This window comes from Apaloderma vittatum, unplaced genomic scaffold, assembly GCF_000703405.1.
Source record: "Apaloderma vittatum isolate BGI_N311 unplaced genomic scaffold, ASM70340v1 scaffold11263, whole genome shotgun sequence".
NCBI classification, from domain to species: Eukaryota; Metazoa; Chordata; class Aves; order Trogoniformes; family Trogonidae; genus Apaloderma; species Apaloderma vittatum.
Window position 1 is genome coordinate 56,400 of NW_009707573.1, and position 20,355 is coordinate 76,754.

General features: G+C 44.1%; 1 protein-coding gene across 1 annotated transcript in view; it reads left to right on the top strand.

The window, feature by feature from the left end:
- The window catches only part of GALNT10 (polypeptide N-acetylgalactosaminyltransferase 10), a 40,680-nt gene extending 20,671 nt beyond the window's left edge, over positions 1 to 20,009 (top strand). Inside the window, exons 5-12 of the mRNA XM_009866262.1 lie at positions 1,817 to 2,002; positions 3,792 to 3,975; positions 4,873 to 4,990; positions 13,857 to 13,964; positions 15,787 to 16,008; positions 16,751 to 16,867; positions 18,969 to 19,118; positions 19,842 to 20,009. Of these exons, the coding sequence (XP_009864564.1) occupies positions 1,817 to 2,002; positions 3,792 to 3,975; positions 4,873 to 4,990; positions 13,857 to 13,964; positions 15,787 to 16,008; positions 16,751 to 16,867; positions 18,969 to 19,118; positions 19,842 to 20,009 (1,253 nt within the window). The remainder of the gene's footprint in view (positions 1 to 1,816; positions 2,003 to 3,791; positions 3,976 to 4,872; positions 4,991 to 13,856; positions 13,965 to 15,786; positions 16,009 to 16,750; positions 16,868 to 18,968; positions 19,119 to 19,841) is intronic.
- The last annotated feature ends 346 nt before the right edge of the window (positions 20,010 to 20,355 follow it).

The following is a 20,355-nucleotide window of genomic DNA, read 5'->3' on the forward strand; positions in this document are numbered from 1 at the left end:
TCTGTTCTTTTTTTTAATATTTTTCTAAAGCCTACCCATTGCTTCAGGAAGAAGGCAGCCACACTAATAATATATCTAGTCTCTATGGAAGGCCCTTATTTGAAAAATCTATAATTGAGTGGACAAAATTTCTGGTTGCTTGAGAGGATCTATTCAGAAGAGACTTGAAAACGATGAGGGAAAAGCATGCCAGACAGAGAGAAGTACTGAGGGCTCTGTTGAGCAAGGAAACCTGTGTAGATATTGTGCGACAATTAAACTTGTCAGGCAAAGCGGTAAAATACATTTGTGAGGAAAAAATCCTGGGGAATGTTAAATAAAGCTTTGAAAAGGGCAAAGAGCTGGCTAGGAATACCTCAAAAGCAAAGAAGTTGATCTGGGTGATCTTTGAAGGAAGGTGGGTAATGGCTGCTTTAAAGAGAAACTGCAGAATACGTGTTAATCATAGGAATTTTGCCCATTTTTTTTTTCTCCTCCAGTAGCTAAAACCCTGAAGCACAATTGCGGGGTCAGCACCATGGGGGAGGGCTCATAACTACGTAAAGTTTATTTGCCCCTTTGCTCTTTTTAGAGAGCTCTTCCAATACCCAGCTTCCTCGGAGCCCTGTTCAGGGGCGCTTTCCCACTGTGCCTGACTTTTCAGCCTCTGCCTTTCGTGGCTCCTTCGGAAGCCAAGGAAGAGGCAGCTCTGCAGAGGGGAGCGGATCTGTTCCCTATAGACAAGGCCAATAAACGTGTGAGGTTATTAGTATTTGAATGGTTGCCTGTATTCAGGTGTTGTTGTGTGGGATTTTAAGCTCAGGTAACTGCTTAGATCTGACAAACTCGCTTTCGCCTAGCGAGGCTTGTCCCCGTGGTCGGTTGCTGGTGGCACCACGGTGCTTTCGTGAGCAGCCCCTGGCACGCTGGGAATGGGCTTCGTGTCATCAAGGCTTCAGATACCTAAAGATCAGCCCATTGGAGATCAGGCCTGTGTCAGCCCGTAGCCTACTTTTAATGGGGTTTTTTGGCATTTCACTCTTTGATTTAAAGACAGCTGTGTGCCCCTTGCTCTTTATCTAGACCAAGCTTTGTATTTCCACCTCTGAACAAGCTGTTCCTTGTTTTGATCACTCGGTAATCTTTTTCTGCAGCTCTCCTGTTTGAATTCCTGTTAATTGCGTCTGTGCTAATTCAGATGTGGCTCCAGTCCATATTCAGCAGTGTAAATATTTCCATATTTAAATGCAGATATCTCCTCTGGTAAGCAGTTAATGTAACCATCCAAATGAATACAATGGTTAGGCCTGCCTTGCCGGCTTGGAGAGGGATGTCTGACTGTGCTTTTTGCTGTTTTTTGTTTATGCATGAGCAGATGGTAATGTTGTGTGTTTTGAAGAAACCAAATGCAACTTAAATGCACTGAGTGCAGTTTACTTGTGAAAGTAAATTGTCCTGTGTCTCTTCTAAGATATGTTGGTTTTCCACAGTGTCCAAGAATCCCTGCTCTGATAAAGTTCCAGCTGGATTTATATTCCTTTTCCACTTCCTCTCCTGCTTTCTTTCACATCTGCACTCCTTCTCCTTCTCCTAGTTCCTCTCTTTTTTTTTTTTATTTTCCTAAGGTTTTGGAACATCTTCAGAAAAGTCTTGGTTAAGCAGTTATGTTTAAACCTTGGATTTAAAAGAAATTATTCTTACTTTCTTCTTTTTCTTCTTCCTTGTATTTGTTAACTGTTCAGTACGTGCTTCTGAAGACCTCTCCTTCTGGTAAAAAAGGAACTGCATTTTTAAGAAACTAGTTGTTATGGTGTTTGAATTTCTCATGTTCATACAGATCACCTGAAGAAGCGCTTGGAAGATTACATGGCCCAGTTCCCAAATGTAAGAATCCTCCGAACCAAAAAGAGAGAAGGGCTGATAAGAACTCGCATGCTGGGGGCCTCTGTGGCCATAGGGGACGTCATCACCTTCTTGGATTCCCACTGCGAGGCCAACGTGAACTGGCTGCCACCTCTGTTAGGTAAGAGTGAGGGGCTGTACGTGGCTGAGGACTGAACTGCTGAAGAACTGGAAGCAGATGTTAGTGTTGATGGTTTTTTATTTGCACCTGCTGCTTTCCCCTTGTGCTTTAAATGGACCAAAGAAACACCTGATGTCTTGAGTGGAAAAACACACAAATAAAAACAACGGAAAAAAAAATAACTAGCCACAAGACTCAGGTGAATTGTTGGCCCTTTGGAGCCTTTAATACAAGACTTTTTTTCTGGTATAGAGTCCTGCACTGTACAGTAACCCTATCATATGCTTTGCTTTAATTAAAAAGCAGAGATCATATTGTTGGCCCCTTGGAGCCTTTAATATGAGACTTTTTTTTTTCTGGTATAGAGTCCTGCACTGTACAGTAACCCTATCATATGCTTTGCTTTAATTAAAAAGCAGAGATCATATTCTTTGATTTTCTCACTAAATGAAATCTTAAATAATTTACAGCTTGCTGGAAGAGTAACCTATCGCATGGTCATTCAGCAGCTTGCAGAGAGGAATGGCTTTATGATGCAGGAAAAAAACTTAGCATGCAGTTTTTAGGTAGCTTTTAGGATGTTTTTTCTCCTGTATAACTATGTTTAACTTCATAGTCTGCAAGCCTGTGGGAAATACTTTTTGTGAATGACAGCTGCTGGTATGGATTTGTAAAACATCTGCAGTCCTTTCCAAGGCACTGCTTCACCTGTAAGGAGGTATCAGTTCTACAATGTCAGTTCTTTTCCAGGATGATTAATTGAAAGGACAGTGCCTTCTGTTTCTGGTACCTGTGTGCCTCCAGCCAGTGCCAACCTCCTTTGCAACCCTATTGCAAGTGACCTGTCAAAGCTCCCCGAGGTGTGACTTTGTCAAATAAACTGTAGCAACGACAGTCAAGTGAAGATGTAGGGGACACTAAGTCAGCAGGATTGTTGGATGGTAATACTGTTGCTTTCACTAAAATTTGTATCTGGTAATAGTGTAAAACATTTGCAGCCTCGTGAGCCCTGAAGAGGGAGGGCAGAATTAGCTCAAATGCCATTTAAATGAGAACACGCAGAGTGTGCTTCAATTTTTAAGCATAGAAAGGATTTGTTAGACGTGCACTGGAAGCTGAAGCATCATTTGTCGCCTCTGCTCTGAAAGTTAACTTCCAACAAGAGACTGTCGGAGTAATAAAGTATTTAAGAAGTTGCAGATGTTTATGCAGGAATGAATCCTGTCTTGTGTTATTTGGCTGGAAGAAAAGGTTGAGGGGAGGAGGTACGCTCACATTTCTTGAGCCTGCTGAGAGTGTTTATGCCATTAGTCTGAATTGCTTCCTGCCACATTCTGGCCCAGCAATTACAGCTGGATGGTACACTGGCTTGTTTCTCTGGCTTTGAGTCAGGTTCCCATCCTGGTCGCTCGTTAAAATGAGGGCTGCTCACTCACTGAGTACAAGATTGTCTGGTTTGAGCCTGGCGGTTCAGGTGTCTGTGGTGCTGCAGCTGTGTCTTCCTGTTCTGTGTCTGGGTGACAGTCATTGTAGCATGAGCTCCTGGCGTTTTCATCTCAATAGTTCTAGCTTCAATAGCTCAGGTATTGTAGGAAAACCAAATGAATAAATGAATACTCAAATATTGTAAGAATACCGAATAAATTGGAGCTTCTGCCTAAAAGAGAACAAATGAGAAGAAAGCTATGTCATTCTTGGACAACCTCATATTTTGATGCTCTTTTCTGTAATTTCATGGCCAAAGGAACCAACTGGCGTGGGTTTTCTAACATGTTTCTCCAATCTTCAGATCGCATTGCCCGAAACCGCAAGACTATCGTTTGCCCCATGATTGATGTCATTGATCATGACCACTTTGGATATGAGACTCAGGCTGGAGACGCAATGCGAGGTGCATTTGACTGGGAGATGTATTACAAGAGGATCCCTATTCCTCCTGAGTTACAGAAACCTGATCCCAGTGATCCCTTTGAGTAAGTTACCGAAACACAGTGTGCTAAGAGCTGGCTAATAAAATAACAACCTGTTACAGGGTTGATTTACACCTCAGTGTAGTAAAAATCAGAAGCTGGTGTTAAGCTACTTGCTTTTTGGCAGCTGTTTGCTTTGTTGATTTAAAAGAAATGCATTGTGTAGTAGCTGTGAACACTCTCCTCCTCATTGCTATTTTTTGCCACCTGAATTCCTGCAGAAGTTAACGTTTCATTTAAAACTGTAATGTGTAACATTTAATGTGGTCATTTATTACTGAGATCTTTCAAACATAACTTAGCATCCCTAATGCGCTGCCAAGAACAACAAACCAATGGTGGCTTGTATGTCACTCCCAGGTGGGGGAAGAAGAAAACCTAGCAGAATAATTACAGTAATTTTGATGATTGCAGTGCACTGCAGAAGTAAATCTGTGATCAAGTTATGTTCTGCTGTTGCTGTGCTTGCCAACATTGAGACAGTTCTGCTGCCCTATATACTTGTGCAGCGTTAAAAACACAAACAAACCCCCAACAAACGCTTTCTGAGGTCAAACTAAATGACTTGATCGTACTAGTGACACAGAGCACTACACATGCAGCACATGGGTCTCTCTGGGAGAGATTATCTCCTGTCACTTACTGGTTCACTCCCTTGCCTGTTTGGAGGAGAGGCATTGACAGGTTCTGAAGGGAGCCTAGTCCAGTCCTCCTCATTTGCAAGTGGGAAATTAGTACATAATGCAAGAAGCAACTGTTTGATGCTCTGACAGGGCTGCAAAGGCACCAGGAACACTGGGTGGTGAAAAGACTATTTGTAAAATCTTGCTTTTTTTATGTTTAGCTAGAGATCTATATCTTTGAATGTATTTGTAATATGGAGTCTGGTTTTTCCTTAAGGTCTCCTGTAATGGCTGGAGGACTGTTTGCAGTCGATAGAAAGTGGTTCTGGGAGCTGGGAGGGTATGATGCAGGTCTGGAGATATGGGGAGGAGAGCAGTATGAAATATCCTTTAAGGTGAGCTATGTTCTCTGGAAATTACTTTTGTTTTGAAAAGTAAGAATTATTCTGAGGTACAGAATGTGAATGCTCTATCTTGTCCTTGCTTTTGCGTGTGACTAAAGGTGAAAGAGCTGGGAGCAGTAAGACAGTGCTCAGAAGAAACAGCAGTGATTTGACCAGTTGTTTGTGAGGGGCAGTTTTAGAGCATGATGAGCTGGGGTGTCCCCTGGTCTGTGGTCACAGCTTCAGGTGCGTGCGCTCCTCCCAGCAAGGCTAAGTCAGCTTGTGTGGAGCTCTCTCTGCCTACTGGGCTGCTTAGTTTTCACCCTGGCAAGATGATCAAATACTCTCCTTCCTTGGGGGAAGGAGGATTCAAGCAGCTCAGGGTTTGCCCAGTTGAGTCCTGAGCTTGAGTTACCAGAGGTGAGAGTAACTTACTGTCTGTAGTCAATCCATCTGACTCCTGGCTGCAAGGAACAGAGACTATTAATCACCCTGTAAGAAATTCTCAGCAATTGGAATAACAACGCCGTGGCAGTGACTCCAGATCATTATCTGCCTGGCTTGAGGACAATTCTGTTATTTACTGATTGACCAAGCTGTTATGTTGAGGGCTTCAAAATAAAGAGTTAGCCAGCTGACTGAAAAATGCATACTAATAATGAGTAACTGTGACCCACAAAGCCTGCTGGTACCTGTGTTATCTAGGAATATGGGATTCTGAGATCTCTTCTAGGAAACCCCCCCGGAGCGTCCCAGGCCTCTGAAGGCAAGTGCTTAGTCGTCAGGAATCCTTTCCATACCTTGAAGCAAACTGGGTAAAGATTTCCACATTTAGCTCTGACCCAAACCATGCGACTTCTCTTTACAGAGGTTGAATATATAATCTTACAGGTATCAGGATGCGGCTGAACTAAGCTGATTAACCTCAGAACAGGGCTAGAAGATGGTAACGATGCAACTGTAACGCTGTAGTTTAGTTGCAGCAGCTAAAATTTGTCATGTCTCCCCTGAAAAGCAAGTCATGGCCAATCTCTTAGAAAATAAATTCCTAAATCTTAGTGCCACTGTGCAACTCAAAGACATAGCAAACTATATTCGGCAAGCCATATTACTGTACAGACACACTGTGTACTGCTGCAGAGCAAACAATGGAAGAAAAGACCTTGTTTTCAAGATAATTGTATATTCTTCCATTGTTTGCTTGCAAAACCCCTTAAGTAATAAAGTCACATTGGAGGTCCCTTGACCTCTGTCGTGGCAGCAGGACGGGAGAGGTGGGCACCCTCTTTGGAAATGTCATTTCGGTCAGAGCGGTTTATTCTTTGTGTTGCATGGAATGAAATTGTGCAACAGTGTTATTCTCTGTGGGAGGGGCAGTGACAGTGTTCAACCTCTTTTGCTTGGTCCTTTTTGGAAATGCTGGTTTCCACGAGTGAGGACAGTGACTGGGCAAGCCCTTTGTCTGTAATGCCACAGCAGAGTCGCACTGCTTGATCTCCAGCAAATAACACTACTTCATTCATCTGTTTGCTTATCCTCTCTGAAACATGCTGTGTTGTATTTCAGTCCAAGAATGATAATTTATGGAGGGATAAATTTGCTTTAATTAATCTTTGCAAAGACCCCCTTTTTTTTTTCTTTCATCGTGCAACAGAAAAATGAAGCTTCATCTCAAAGAGTCTCAGTGTACTTTCAGAAATTAAGATAAATTGATATATTATCTGTGGCTGATAGATTTAATAATTCTGCTGGAACTGCAAGAATAGAAGGTTTGTTCATAGAATTTATGAAGCTATGACATTTCCTGGTGAGCTTAGAGCTGCGTTTTTACCTTTAGAAGCAGACTGAGATTTTCTAGTTAAAGAGACCGTCAAATAATTTAAAGCTCTGGGTTTAGACATGGAGTACCTGCTCTGACGTTATTTATTATCAAATGGGAATTCTCATTCTAAGTGTGCCAAATTTACAGTCTGACTTTAACAAAGAATCCCTTCCTGTGCCCTGGAGTCATGGGTGCAGGTACTCTTTGGTACTGCTGGTCTTTGATCCACTGTGTCAGATCTGGCTTTCTCAAGCCAGAGAGATATCTGCTCCTGGTGAGGAGTTCATTTTTTTCTTCTTCTTAAGCATATTCTTTTTTGCCCATGTATGGACTGTGTTTTACAGCCTTTTGCCTTTATTTTAAAATCCCGGGCTCTGTTGCTGAGAGACTGGAAATAAGTTTATTTAGGAGCCTCTTGCCTTTATGTTTTGAGATTCGATGTATTTCTGTCATCAGCTATGTCAAAGACATAGCAAACTATATTCGGCAAGCCATATTACTGCTGCAGAGCAAACAATGGAAGAAAAGACCTTGTTTTCAAGATAATTGTATATTCTTGCAGTGTTTGCTTGCTTCTCAATCCCTTAAAACAAATTTCTAGATTAGAAATGAAGGATTTGATCTGTCTGTTCCATATTCAAGCAGCAAACAGTCTCCTTTTCCTTCTCCTGGGCTGTGTATATCCGAAGTAGCTCAGTGCCTATAACCCAGTACTTCCACAGGTCAGAGGTCTTCCTAGTTCAGATCAGCATCAGATGCAACAGGAAAATTGCAGTCTTGAATTTTAATTGTGCAGGCATTACACTGGTTCAAATGAGCCTCGGTTTTTTGTGAACCCGGCTTGCAGAATGCTCCAGGCAAACTGCCCTGCAGATCTGGTGTAAGAACCATTCTCTTCCATCCCAGTGGGTTGCCAGATGCTGATCTTTGAGTACATTGTTGTATTTTGGAGGAAGGGTAAAGCAGCACTTGTGTGGCACTTGTTACCTTTTCTTTTCTGCTGCCCCTAACTCCACAGCCGTTTTGTGGGGTTTTTTTTGGCTCTTTGGGAGTTACTTCCATACTTCTCTCTTAGATTTATTTATTTTTTTTGCTTTCCTGGTCTTTTGTATCTTTCTGCAATGATGTGAACCACATTCAATGCTTTACCCAAAGCGACCCTATCTCTCCTCTTCTAAACACAGCTTAGTAGCTCCAGTTTTCTGAGTGCTCCTGCATACTCAACAAATACCTGCATTCTGCTGCCTACATAACCACTTCATTTTGGGATTAATGTGTTTAATTCATAGCAATATATATGAAGCATTTAAAATGTTTCTTTCTGCAAATACGACTTTGTGCAGCACTTATCTACACTCAGTTTTATTTGTAATCATGCTGCCTCTTTTCCAATATTTTTGTGGCTTCTATTCTGTTTGGCTTACATAATCTTCACTAAATGCTTCACACCTCTCTTCCATAAATATATAGTCTCTGATTTTTTGGATATGGTGAAACAGAAGAGGAAAAAGTGATGTCTCTGACTTGTATAAGCATAAGCATACCTCAGATCTTGATTTTCAATCCTTTAATTGTACCTTGTGCTTCAAGAACAAAGAATGAGGATCCAGAATATCCCTAGCTAGGTGATAGATAGCCGTGTCAGCAGTTGCCCTGAGAAGAGCCATTCGAGGGAGGCAGAAGAAATGGGCAGTACTCGTGGTCTTCACTCCTTGCTTCAGGAATAGGAAACACCTGCTGTGTTTATTCTGCTGATCATAGATCATTGCATTTTTCCAGATCCTTTTCCCAAAGCATCAGCATGGATTTCTTCTTCTGGTTTCTCTTGCATAAAACATGTTGTGTGTTTTCTAACAAATCCATAGAATCACAGAATGTCAGGGGTTGGAAGGCACCCCGAAAGATCATCTAGTCCAACCCCTCTGCCAGAGCAGGATCCCCTAGGGCAGGTCACACAGGAACGTGTCCAGGCGGGTTTTGGAAGGAGACTCCACATCCTCCCTGGGCAGCCTGTGCCAGGGCTCCGACACCCTCACAGTGAAAAAGTTTTTCTTAATGTATTTGTGGAACCTTCTATGCTTCAGCTTGTACCCATTGCCCCTTGTCCTGTCATTGGACATCACTGCGAAGAGCCTGGCTCTGTCCTCCTGACACATATTTATAAACATTACTGAGGTCACACAGGTCTCTGTAGCTTCTGTTGACATATCTAATGCATATGTTTCCTTTGCCCCATGTCGGCAGCATGTTTCAATTCACATTTGCCTCTGGCCTCCTGGCAGGTGTGTGGTTCTAATGCATGTGTCTCCTTTGCCCCATGTCGGCAGCACGTTTCAGTTCACGTTTGCCTCTGGCCTCCTGGCAGGTGTGTGGTTGGGGTGCAGCTGCCAAGGGATCACTTCTGACAGCGTTTCTAGTTGTATCGCTGAAGTCAGTGCTGATTGTGAGCCTCTACTGCTTATTCCAGGCACATACACCGCTTTCCATCAGCTCACATTTGCGTGTCTCCTTTGCCCCATGTCGGCAGCACGTTTCAGTTCACGTTTGCCTCTGGCCTCCTGGCAGGTGTGTGGTTGGGGTGCAGCTGCCAAGGGATCACTTCTGACAGCGTTTCTAGTTGTATCGCTGAAGTCAGTGCTGATTGTGAGCCTCTACTGCTTATTCCAGGCACATACACCGCTTTCCATCAGCTCACATTTGCCCACACTGAAACAGGACAGGCATTCTGCTGCTTTTTTTGTGGGGATTTTTTTTTTTTAAGCCAGCACATGCTGCTTAATTCTAAGGCTCTCAGCTGCAGTACAGGGTGGCTTCTTTTTCCCTTCCTATCTGGTGATGCAGAGATTAGTTTCAGACCATGGACTGGAGGTTTTTTTGCCTCTATTCACCCTATGTGCTTGGTTCAGGTTCCAGAGCAGCGAAGTGGGCCCCTCCTCCACAATCTGAAATGTGCTGGTTTGAAAGTGCTGTCGTTACAGTAAAAACCTCCACATGGGAGGGAGGGGCCATGCTGGTGTGTCTTGTGTGAGAGAAGGTGTTGTGCAAACACATGGATCCCAGTGCCTTTGGAGCTACCCTAATCTTTTTTATAGAACAGTAATTCCCATCTGCAACGGCAGCTGATGCTTACAGTGCAGAGGATTACAATTTTCCTGAATTATTGGTTGCCCTTGCTTTCATCACCTCACCTTTTTATGCAGAGTGACCACTTCACTTACCTACTGGGGCCTTTTCTTCCCACCTTTCAGCGTGCAGCTGGACAACCAGCTGGCTTCTCTCCATTAGTCCATCTCACAGTCTTTATTTCTGTTGCAGCTTGCAGGAGCAGCTTTCTTTTCAAGGCTCAACTCTTTCCTTTGTGTGTTTTCCCTCTCTTGGGAAGCGTTGTCTCATCATGGTGCAGTCTTTGGAAACCATAAACCTTGTCTACCCAGATAATTTGTGTTCACACACCAACTGCGGTATTGTATTGTGTGTTTGAGCAGAGAGGTTCAGCTGTCTTGTGTGACATTGTTTTCTGAAATAGCAGAAAGGGAATTGGATCAGTGTAACATTCCCATGTAGAGAAAAGGTGACGTATTATCTCATGTCTTTGTAGCACATTGGCTGAGTCAAAGACTCTTGAGTCGCTTTGTGAATATGGAGTTACAGCTCTTCAGGCCAGAGAGAAGATGGAAGTAGTATCACCAGAGTTGTTTTTTCGCTTCCCTTGTATTTGACTTTATTATCAGGGTGAGATTGTGACCTTAGAAAAATCTATTGCAGTGTGCCCATCAACCTCACCGTAGCCAGGTTCTCTCTTAATTCTAGCAGATCTGTCAGCTGCTAGATTCCTAGCTTGAAATGTAGATTGGTAAAATTGTGCCTCAGGAGGAAGAGAAATTCCCTGTTCTCTCCTAATGAGATCTCCTTGGATCATTGTATAAAGCACTGCCTGCCTGATCAGCTTTAATTCTTGTTCTTACGGCATTCTAGTAAATGGTTGATTGAAAAGAAGTGCATCAAGTTCAGGCTCTGATGATTACTGTTGTGTCAGCCAGGGAGATGAGGCACCACCTCACCCTTCTGTAAAACAACAATAACAAGAAGAAACTGGCTTCCCTGCTCTAAGGAGAACACAGTAAGTGACAGGCAGCATTACCCTGAAGGCACAAGGTGCTGCCCTGCAGAACAGCGCTGGTTCAGCTGTTTGGCAGCACTATATTTTTAGCAGTGTAAGTTCTGGTGTGTCATGCCTGTGAACTGTACCCTTGTTTAAAACAACCACATATTGCTGAGTGGAAGCGTTCTCTCAGCTGGCATGCAGCTATTTTGGGTTTGCTTCTCTTGCAGTTATTCCTTGACAGACCCTTGGATGCGATTCCCCTGACCTTTAACTCCAGCTTTCTGGTGCTTTTGTTGGCTGCGTTTTACCAATGCGTGTCACGCTCTTTCTCTCTCCCCGTTCCTCTAGTTTTATAGATAAGGACTGGTAATTGTCTTTATGGAGGTTGTAATGAGTTCTGTCACCACACAAAGAAGCTGGCTAATAAAATAAATCAAAGCAGCAATGAATGAATGGAAAACATGCTTTTAAAATTAGATTTGTACTGCGAGTGCTATACTGTCACTTGCAGCCTGAGACATGTTAAAAAGGCACTGAGTTAGCGAAGTACCTTGAAAGGGTCACTGAGCTCTGCTAGCAGGAATTAGGAAGCTTTCCATTGACTCCATGCAGCACTGGTAATTGCAGCGTCATTTGGGAGCAAATGCTTTAAAGCATGATTAGGAAAAGGGCACGTAAAACTGATCTTAGATGTTACTTGTTCAGTAACTCGGTTAAGTAGCTTTTCTTATTGTGTCATTACCTACGTTTATGTAGCATCGTCTTCTGTGCCTGGAGTCTTGTACTACCTTGGAGCTCTTGGCCCAACATCCCATCAGTTCTGTCCAGCTTCCTGTGCCCGACGCCTCTCCACATGTGCCCCTCAGCAGATGAGTGCTGGCTGTGTTACTGCTTCGCAAGACCTGCAGCGCAAGGACAGTGCTCTCCTGTAGCTGCATCTTGACTGCAGGGATCTCTTTCTCACGTTGCTTAGGAAGAAGAGGAGGTGTGTGCTCACGGTGGCCTGACTGAAAGCTTTTCCTCTGAGATCAGGAGCAGGCAGCAAGGACAAAGGCTGCTGTTTTCATTCAGGCATGTGTTGCCCTAAAATGCAGCTGCCTGTGAAGCGATGGGGCTGTTGTGATGCAGGGTGCAGCGCCCAGGGTAGGAATATGGGTTGTTGAGGAGTGTGTGTGTGTCTGTGCAACTGAGCTCTAGGCTTCTTCAGCTGCTCCTGCAGTTTTTTATAGTTCCCAGATCTCTTGCAGCACTGACAGCCTTGTACGAACCATTTCTGTCATAGAAACACAAAAGGTCCCCAAATTTTTGTTTTCTCAGTCTAGCTGTTAATTTCCTAGGAGAGAAATCACACCGGGGCAAAAAGCACAGCAGCTACGGAATATGAAGCATTTCTGATTCCATTAGAAACTCCGCAGAAGCTGCGTCCTAATTTCTTTTTTCATCTTCATCTTTTCTGTACCAGCCTCTCACAACACAGGAGGGACAAAAGGAATAAAACTTTGTAGGAGGAGCTTATCAACTTTCTTCTTGTCTCTCTCACCATAACAACATGTAATTAAGTACCCTGAACTTCAGAAGTTGCATGTGAAAAACATTCCTCTAACTGAGAGCAACCAACCTCCATTAAGTTATATGAAGTCAGCAAATGACTGCAATTATTAAGGGCAGTAGGCAGAGCTGAAACTCCAGAGGACTTTAATGTCAGAGCTAATAATTATGCAGCAGCCTTGGCCAAATATTTCTCTTCTGAGCTCAGTATTTAATATTGTCACTGTACAATATTAATGAAATTGCCTGCTGTGTGTGAAGCTGTTGACTAAGCTTATTGTACAGTGAACTGTGGCGGCTCAAATTAGCCACAGTGAATGGGGAGATCAAGAACGCGGCCTCAGCCCGCAGCACCAGCGGGCCTTCTTAAACACTGCTGCCTTCGGGGCGCTAACGTAACATCTGGGGACGGAATGAAGGGCAAGACGGTGTTGTGCTTCAGGGATTTAGAGAAGCCATTGGTTGTGCATACTGAAGGATGCTTTTTCTCCGAGTATTGATTAGATATCTCTGGGAAGCACATATGAATCTATTTCTTCAACTTAATGAAGTAGATTGGCTGATTCAGAAAACATCTCCTTTGGTTTCGCTTGGACTACGCTATAAATAAGGGATAAAAGAAAGTTGTTGCAGAATGTTGGCACAGAGTGAAATCTTCTCAGATGGGGAAAGAAACTTCTGGACCTAATGTAGATATGAAGTACACATCAAGGTAGTCTTATTCAACTAGCAGAGTGTTCCAGTGACTTTGAGGGCTTTTTAAAAAGCTAATTGTGTTTTGACCAGGCAGGGATTTTGATTGAAGTGTAAGGCCACAAAAGCAATGAATGCATGTCAGCAATGAAACCATGTGCCATGTTATCCCGCTGATAACCCCGGGAAGAACTAGCAGTTTCTTCTAGTTTCTGACACTTGAACAGGCTCATGAATTCCCTGGAGTGTTTTGTGTAACACATGCATGACCTGTACTACAGGGATGGCCTCCCTTTTATAGCAATGTTACACAACCTACACCCAGGTCTTATATGGCAGTCCACTTTAACTGTTGTGGTTACTATTGCTGTAATAACATACCAATTTTAAGTGTGCTCTATGCTGTTCTCTGGGTGCCTGGATTTTTTTTTTCCCCTATTCTTTTCTCTAAAGAATGCAAAATTGAACTCCTTAGCCATTGGGCTTGATAGCACTTCGTGCTACATCAAGGCTTGCTGCATGGCTCTAAGCAGGTAGTTACAGGATTTGAGACTAAGGCAAGGAGGGGGAGGAGGGTATTTTGGAGTGAGTATTTTAAAGTAAAAAAAACAAGTTACACCTTTTCATTACTTAAAAGCCTTTCTTTTTTTTTTCTTCCTCACTTTTCTCAATTTAACCAAGAGTGAATCTGTATCTCCGCTGTTCCACAGGTATGGATGTGTGGAGGTCGCATGGAGGACATCCCTTGCTCTAGAGTTGGTCATATCTACAGAAAATACGTTCCGTACAAGGTTCCAACCGGAGTCAGCCTGGCAAGAGTAAGTGGCAATGGCATTCCTCACAACAGGTGTCTGCAATGGGACCATGCTCTTGTCTCCTCTCGCCCCACAATGGGAGGCAAACGTAGGCTTTGTAGTCCACCGGTTGGAATTGTGCACTGGTCAAATCGAGCCGTTTTGCAGTGGTGGGTGTGCAGCACAAAGGGAAGAGAGCCTAGGGGAGCTGCTGTGCTCCAAACGTCAGCCATTGCTGGATGTTGGGAAGGGACTTTGCAGTCAGGCACTGGCCATGGAATCACCAATAAAAACAAGGTACAGCTTTATTTCCCTAATATTTGAGTCATTTTATGTGTGCTCTCCAAGAGCAGCAGGCTTCAGCGTGGTGATTGTGTTTAGGTGATTGAAAGACCTCTCAACTTCAGGCATCACAGACCACTGAATGAGCAGGCAGTGATTTTCCACAATGGAATGTTCTGTGCCATCTTATTTCTTAATCTAGTGCAGCCCGAAGAGGAAAGAGCTTTTGCCTGTCATGCACTAGGTTTCTCCAGTTAATTTCCATATTGAGAAGGGATTGCATTGCCCTCTGGTGGGAGAGAAAAATCATAGGAGCAGGAAGGCTGCAAAACGAAAAACCACAAAAAGGTACCCTGCTGTTCTGCAGTCTTAGGGCTTACACAGTGTTAAAATGTTTCTCCGTTTAAAAGCATCGCCCTAGTTACAGGTTTGGATTTATTGCTCAGCCCAGCAATGACCTGTCAGAGCGATAGAGTGCTCTCCTGTCGGTGCCATCTCTTCAGGAAGGAGCTATATTTCTTTTGATTCAACGTTTGTCTCTTGCATACTCACCGTGCTGGAAGGAGAGGCAGACAGGTGTAGAGAAGGCTGTTTCTTGGCATCTAAGATGAAACAGCCACCTTGAAATGAACACCTGCTTTTGTGTGTAGGCTGCATTTGAGGCAGGGTCAGCACACTGCTCATTCTTAACATCCTAATTTTTTTTGGTAGTAAATGACCACTGCTGGACCGAGCACCTTCACGCAAGGTGGGCAGTGCTGCTGGGGCCCTGAAGTCATGACCGCAGGCGGCACGTTACTGTGTAGCACCAAGAATGTACCTGGTGTTGCCAGAGAACAGTCCAAGGTCCAACAGTCTCTTGAGTGTGTTGTGACAAGCAGTAGGGCTGATGTCTCGAGGGGGTGGCGATTGTGGCTGCTGTGGGTTGAGCTTTACAGCAGGGTGTGAAATACACTGCTGCCAGCAAGTAAATCCTGTGCTTCTATTCTGAAGGGTCATCACCTGAAAGTTCCATATTCCTGTGGTATCTCACAGTTTCTCTTAAACAGCTGTCTACCCAAGAAAACGGATAAATGGTGGTGGGAAAGAATATTGTAAACTGAAGGTTTTCAGAAGGGAGTACTGCAAATCCTGTTCGTAGGTGGATATTTAAAAGATGTAATAAGAAGGACTTAAGAAAGCAGCTTTTTGTCAGGGACCTTTGAATGTCCGGTGGTATTTACCAGCATCATTTTCTGACTAGCTTCTCTACCAAAAAAAAGGAAGAAAACACAACTTTTGATTAATGTTGTTTTTCTTAGCCAGGGGGAACGAGATAAAATGGCCAAGTGCCAGCATTCTGTTTTGACCTCAGCTGAAAATGTCTTTCTAAAAGTTTCTTGAAACTAGAAAATGATAAAAATAATCTTTGTCCTGAAGCTGTCCTGAAGTGTGGATGTGAATGAAAATCTCTTCAGAGCAAAAACACAAGAGCTGTTCTGAATGCTTATGTCAGTAATTTGTGCAGAGTGTTCCCAGGTGTTTTTTCCCCTCTCGTTTTCATACCTGACTGTTACCCACACAGAACCTGAAGCGAGTGGCTGAGGTGTGGATGGACGAATACGCCGAGTACATATACCAGCGCAGACCGGAGTACCGGCATCTCTCTGCAGGGGACGTCGCAGCGCAGAAGGAACTCCGCACCAACCTCAACTGCAAAAGCTTCAAGTGGTTCATGAACGAAGTTGCTTGGGACTTACCAAAGTTTTACCCACCAGTGGAGCCTCCAGCAGCAGCTTGGGGAGAGGCAAGTTTGTGCTCCGAAATCTGCAGCGGGCAAACAGGCAGCTCTTTGATTTATTTATTTTTTTTAAATTGCCTTATCTGTGTGCTCCAGTACCAGTCTGCTGTGAGTAAGGTAGCAAGCGATTCGAGATCCTTCTTGATATGTTTCAAAGACCAGAACTCCTCTGCCACTATACTGGCTTGATCAACGAAGGCAGTTAGGCAGCGATTTCTATTGGCGTGTGGCTACAAAGAGAATTGAGACTTGGCTTGTTCTGCATGTTGTGTGTTTAGTAGAAGGCAGAACATGCCAGCTGGGAGGACTAGGGAGAGGCAGCAGCTGAGCAATAGTAGAAATCTTGTATTTCCAAAGGGCCACACAACTGTGTTGAGCTACTCAGCTCCTTAGCTTTCCCATCTGAATGCCAGGAAAGCCATCCCTAATTTTTTAAAGTCAGCTGTGTTCTGCAAAAAGAATTACCCCAGGAGAAAAACTCTGGATTGCTGAACACAGCAATACAGTGGGCTCTGCAGTCCTGTAGCTAATAGGGTTTGCTGTGTCCTGGAGTGTACAGCAGGTGCTGGGTCCCATCTTGAGTTCCTGTGCTTGCTTTTAGCTGTTATCTACCAGCTCAGATACATGGTTACGTGAGGAATCTTGAAACTGTCTTTGTACAAACGCTGACACGATATCAGGTAATTTAAGCCTTCTTTTCTGCCACTTGGTAAGAGTGCGAGACTCAGTGACTTATTTACTCTTTCAGATACGCAATGTGGGAACTGGACTGTGTGTGGATACTAAGCATGGAGCCCTGGGATCCCCACTGAGGCTGGAAAACTGTGTGAAGGACAAAGGAGAGGCAACATGGAACAATGTGCAGGTAACAGTCCCTCTGATAAATCATCGGCCACTAAATACATTTGGGGAGGGAGAAGTCACAAGAACAAATCCTTGAGAAGGAATGCTGTTGCAGAACTCTCAGGTGAACGGAGAATGCTGAACCTCCCAAGGTTCACGTGTTAATTATACTTGATGGACTTGTAGCAGGATGTGCTTGTGGCCAATCTGGATCCTAGCAGGCTTTTGCAGAGCTTTTACTTCCACTCTGAAGTTCTCGGAGCGAACAAAAGCAAGCACAAGAAAACAATATGCCAAAATAATAAACCGGTAACAAGGCAGCTGTAATATGTAACAAAGCGAATATTAACTTCAAAGGTTGTGCTGAAGGAAGTGATAGAGGAGCATCATGCATATTAATGAGCTTGCAGGAGCGTTCAATAACTGCTTACTCTCATCCTTCTGACAGGAGACAAATGCATTATAAACAGCCAACCACTGCTGGAGAGAGATGAAACTGGCCAGGCTATAGATTCAGCCTCTCAACATATAAGGTGCCAGGAAAGACAGCTTTATTGTAACAGAAGGGAGGAAAATATTAGTTTGTCTAAACTGTAGCAGCTGAGCTGAGAAAAGATCAAGAAAACAATGTCTCTATTACAGAGCCATGCATAACTCTTCAAGGGGAAATGGCTTCAGTAGTGGGAGACAGAGGATTGTTGCATATAAATTCTGATGCATGAAAACTAGAAACAAAACCAATTTAGTCATACACAGTCCAAAACTAAGCTTCTCTTGTGTCAGAAGGATTTTGAACAATTAATGTTGGCTTATGTTTAGAAAGACAACGTGGTTTGAACTTCTGTGTAGCGTTGAGCCTAAATGATTGTGGTAATTTCTCCCTCAAGAGAGATTTAAAAGAGAGTCAGGAATAAAGTAGCTTATTTGTGCAAAAGTTTTTGGTCACACTGCTTCACATAGCAGCATGCGGCTCATTACTGCTCTTTCTTAGTGCCCCATGAGCTCTCTCTGAAGAGAGGACCATTCTTCAACTTGGCTCCAAAAAGAGTCCCCAGAACAGTCGTTCCCCTCAGGGACTGCAAGAGGTGTGTGGGAGCTGGTAGCCCTGCAGAACCATGTTGCCTAGTGCTGGTCACAGAGGACACTTGCACCCTTGCCAGAGATGCTGTCTGTGTCAATCAGACAGCAAAAGCTCGACAGCAGTGTCTGCCTTTAAACAAGTTTATCTTTTGGTAGGATTCAGTCCTACGACGCTTAAAACATGTCATAAGCCAAGTCATGATCATCAGACTGAAGGTGCAGTTTGACCACGCTACCGTCTCAAGCCATGGCCAAAAGCAAATGCTGCAGGGGCAAAGCAGATGTGGGGTGGTACTTCCACCGATTCCTCAGCCACGGTCCAGCCCTGGTGCTCAGGGATTTCCACGTGTGCTGGCATCCAGCAGCCTTCATTAAGGCTGCAGCATGACCAGACATAGGAGATACCTAGTTACTGGAGCAAAAGCCCTTTCTCTTCTGTTTCTCTTCCTGTTTTGTCACTTATTTCACCAAAAAGTGCTGAGAGGTCATTGCAGGGTCAGCAGAAGAGAGCAGCAGGAAGCATTGCCCTGGTGTGTGCCCAGGTGGGGTGGGAGCACTGGGCTCCTGCTCTGCTGTCCCTGGCGGCATGGGGACAGCCTGCTCTCAAGGTGACTGCAGGCTGCCTGTGCAGGCTCACGTGTTTATTGCCAGCGTTAACTCAGAGCTCCCGTAGCTCTCTGCCTTTTTCGCTGGTGTGAAGTGCTGTAATTGGTCAGCTGCTCACTTAATCCGTGATGTATGCCTGCATTGCAGAGACATTCAAGGCTGCTATTAGCACCCAAGCTAACGAGCGTGGCTCTTTGCAGCGGCACAGTCTCATTTAGCATGCTGCCTGGCAGTCCGCAGGGCAGCTGCTACAGACTCCCCTAGTCAGCAGTCCCTATCCCTAGACAGGGGGAAATAGTTTTCTTTCTGGAAAATACTGTCCTTTCCCTGAAGCCACCCCCACCCTGTGGGCAAAGAAGGGAACGTGGTTCTGCTGGTGACAGCAGCCGCACTGTGCCCAGCACCAGCCATCCTGAGGGTCCTGTTTGTCCTGGCAGGTCTTCACATTCAGCTGGAGAGAAGACATCCGACCCGGGGATCCGCAGCATACCAAGAAGTTTTGTTTTGATGCTATTTCCCACAGCAGCCCCGTGACCCTCTATGACTGTCATGGAATGAAGGGGAACCAGCTCTGGAGATACCGAAAAGTGAGTCGTGTGCACACATGCGTGCATATGCTCATTTACAGCGTCAAATTGCCTGTAGGCACTTAATTTACCCTAAAACGTCACCTGCTCATGTTTTATTCCTCTGCTCATGTAGCTGTGATAAGAGAATCTGCTGACAATCAGTGTCATTGTGCCATTAATTACTCTTGATTAGAAGGAGGTGACTCCACTGTTTAGAAATGGTGACAGCAGCTTCTCCAGGGCTTGCTAAGCAAGACACTACCCTTGCAGTCCTGTCCACAGCTGCAACACCCTGGCAAAACCTGTTTGCAGAGAGGTGTGCTGGGTTTATTCGTTTGGTCTGAGTAATAGAAGATACGCCGAAAGTAGATAAGGATTTATTCGTCCTTCTACTAAGCAACACTTCTGTGGGAAACAGGTAAGTAAATTCTTGACTAAATGTCCTGTCCTGGTCCTTGCAATCTCTGTCCACCCTGCTGCAGTCACCACAGCAGGACGTGAGCCTCTGGGCTGGAGAAGCTGCCCTAAGACATCACTTCTAGAGGTGACGAGTGGGCTGGACACTGTTGCAAGGGGTGGGAATGGACGCTGCTACTTGCCAGCCAGTCAAGTGTGGAACAGCTGCAGATACATCCAAGTGACAAAACAGCTTGTCTGGGTTTTTAAGACCTCTTTGTGTTGTTTTTTAAAACAGCTTTGCTCCTCCACTTAGCAACCTCATGGCAAATTTCTCTTCTCTAGGACAAAACCCTCTACCATCCAGTAAGCAGCAGCTGTATGGACTGCAGTGAGAGTGACCGGAAGATCTTTATGAATAGCTGCAATCCTTCATCTCCAACACAGCAGTGGATATTTGAACATACAAACTCGACCGTCTTGGAAAAATTCAACAGAAATCTTGATCTTTAAAAGACTGAGAAAGAAAAATATATATTTTACAATTATAGTTTTTACTGGGGAGGGCTACAAAAAATTTTTTTAAGAATACTTTTTTTTAAACAGTTAATGAAGGTTAAAGGGATAATCTCAGGAGAAGGTTAACTAGCAGGCCAGTCTTTATTGTGAAGATGCTGCATCCTTCTCTTCTAGGGATGGTGGAATTTTAAAGGCTTTGCCAGAGCCACTTCTGTGCTGAGACTGGAACAGAAACTCTGTTTTTAGAGGAGTCTGAATGTGATTCAAACCACTTAATTTTTTTTATTTCTGTTTCATTTTCCCGCCTGGGTCTGATGTTACAAGATTTTGCTGTCCAAGA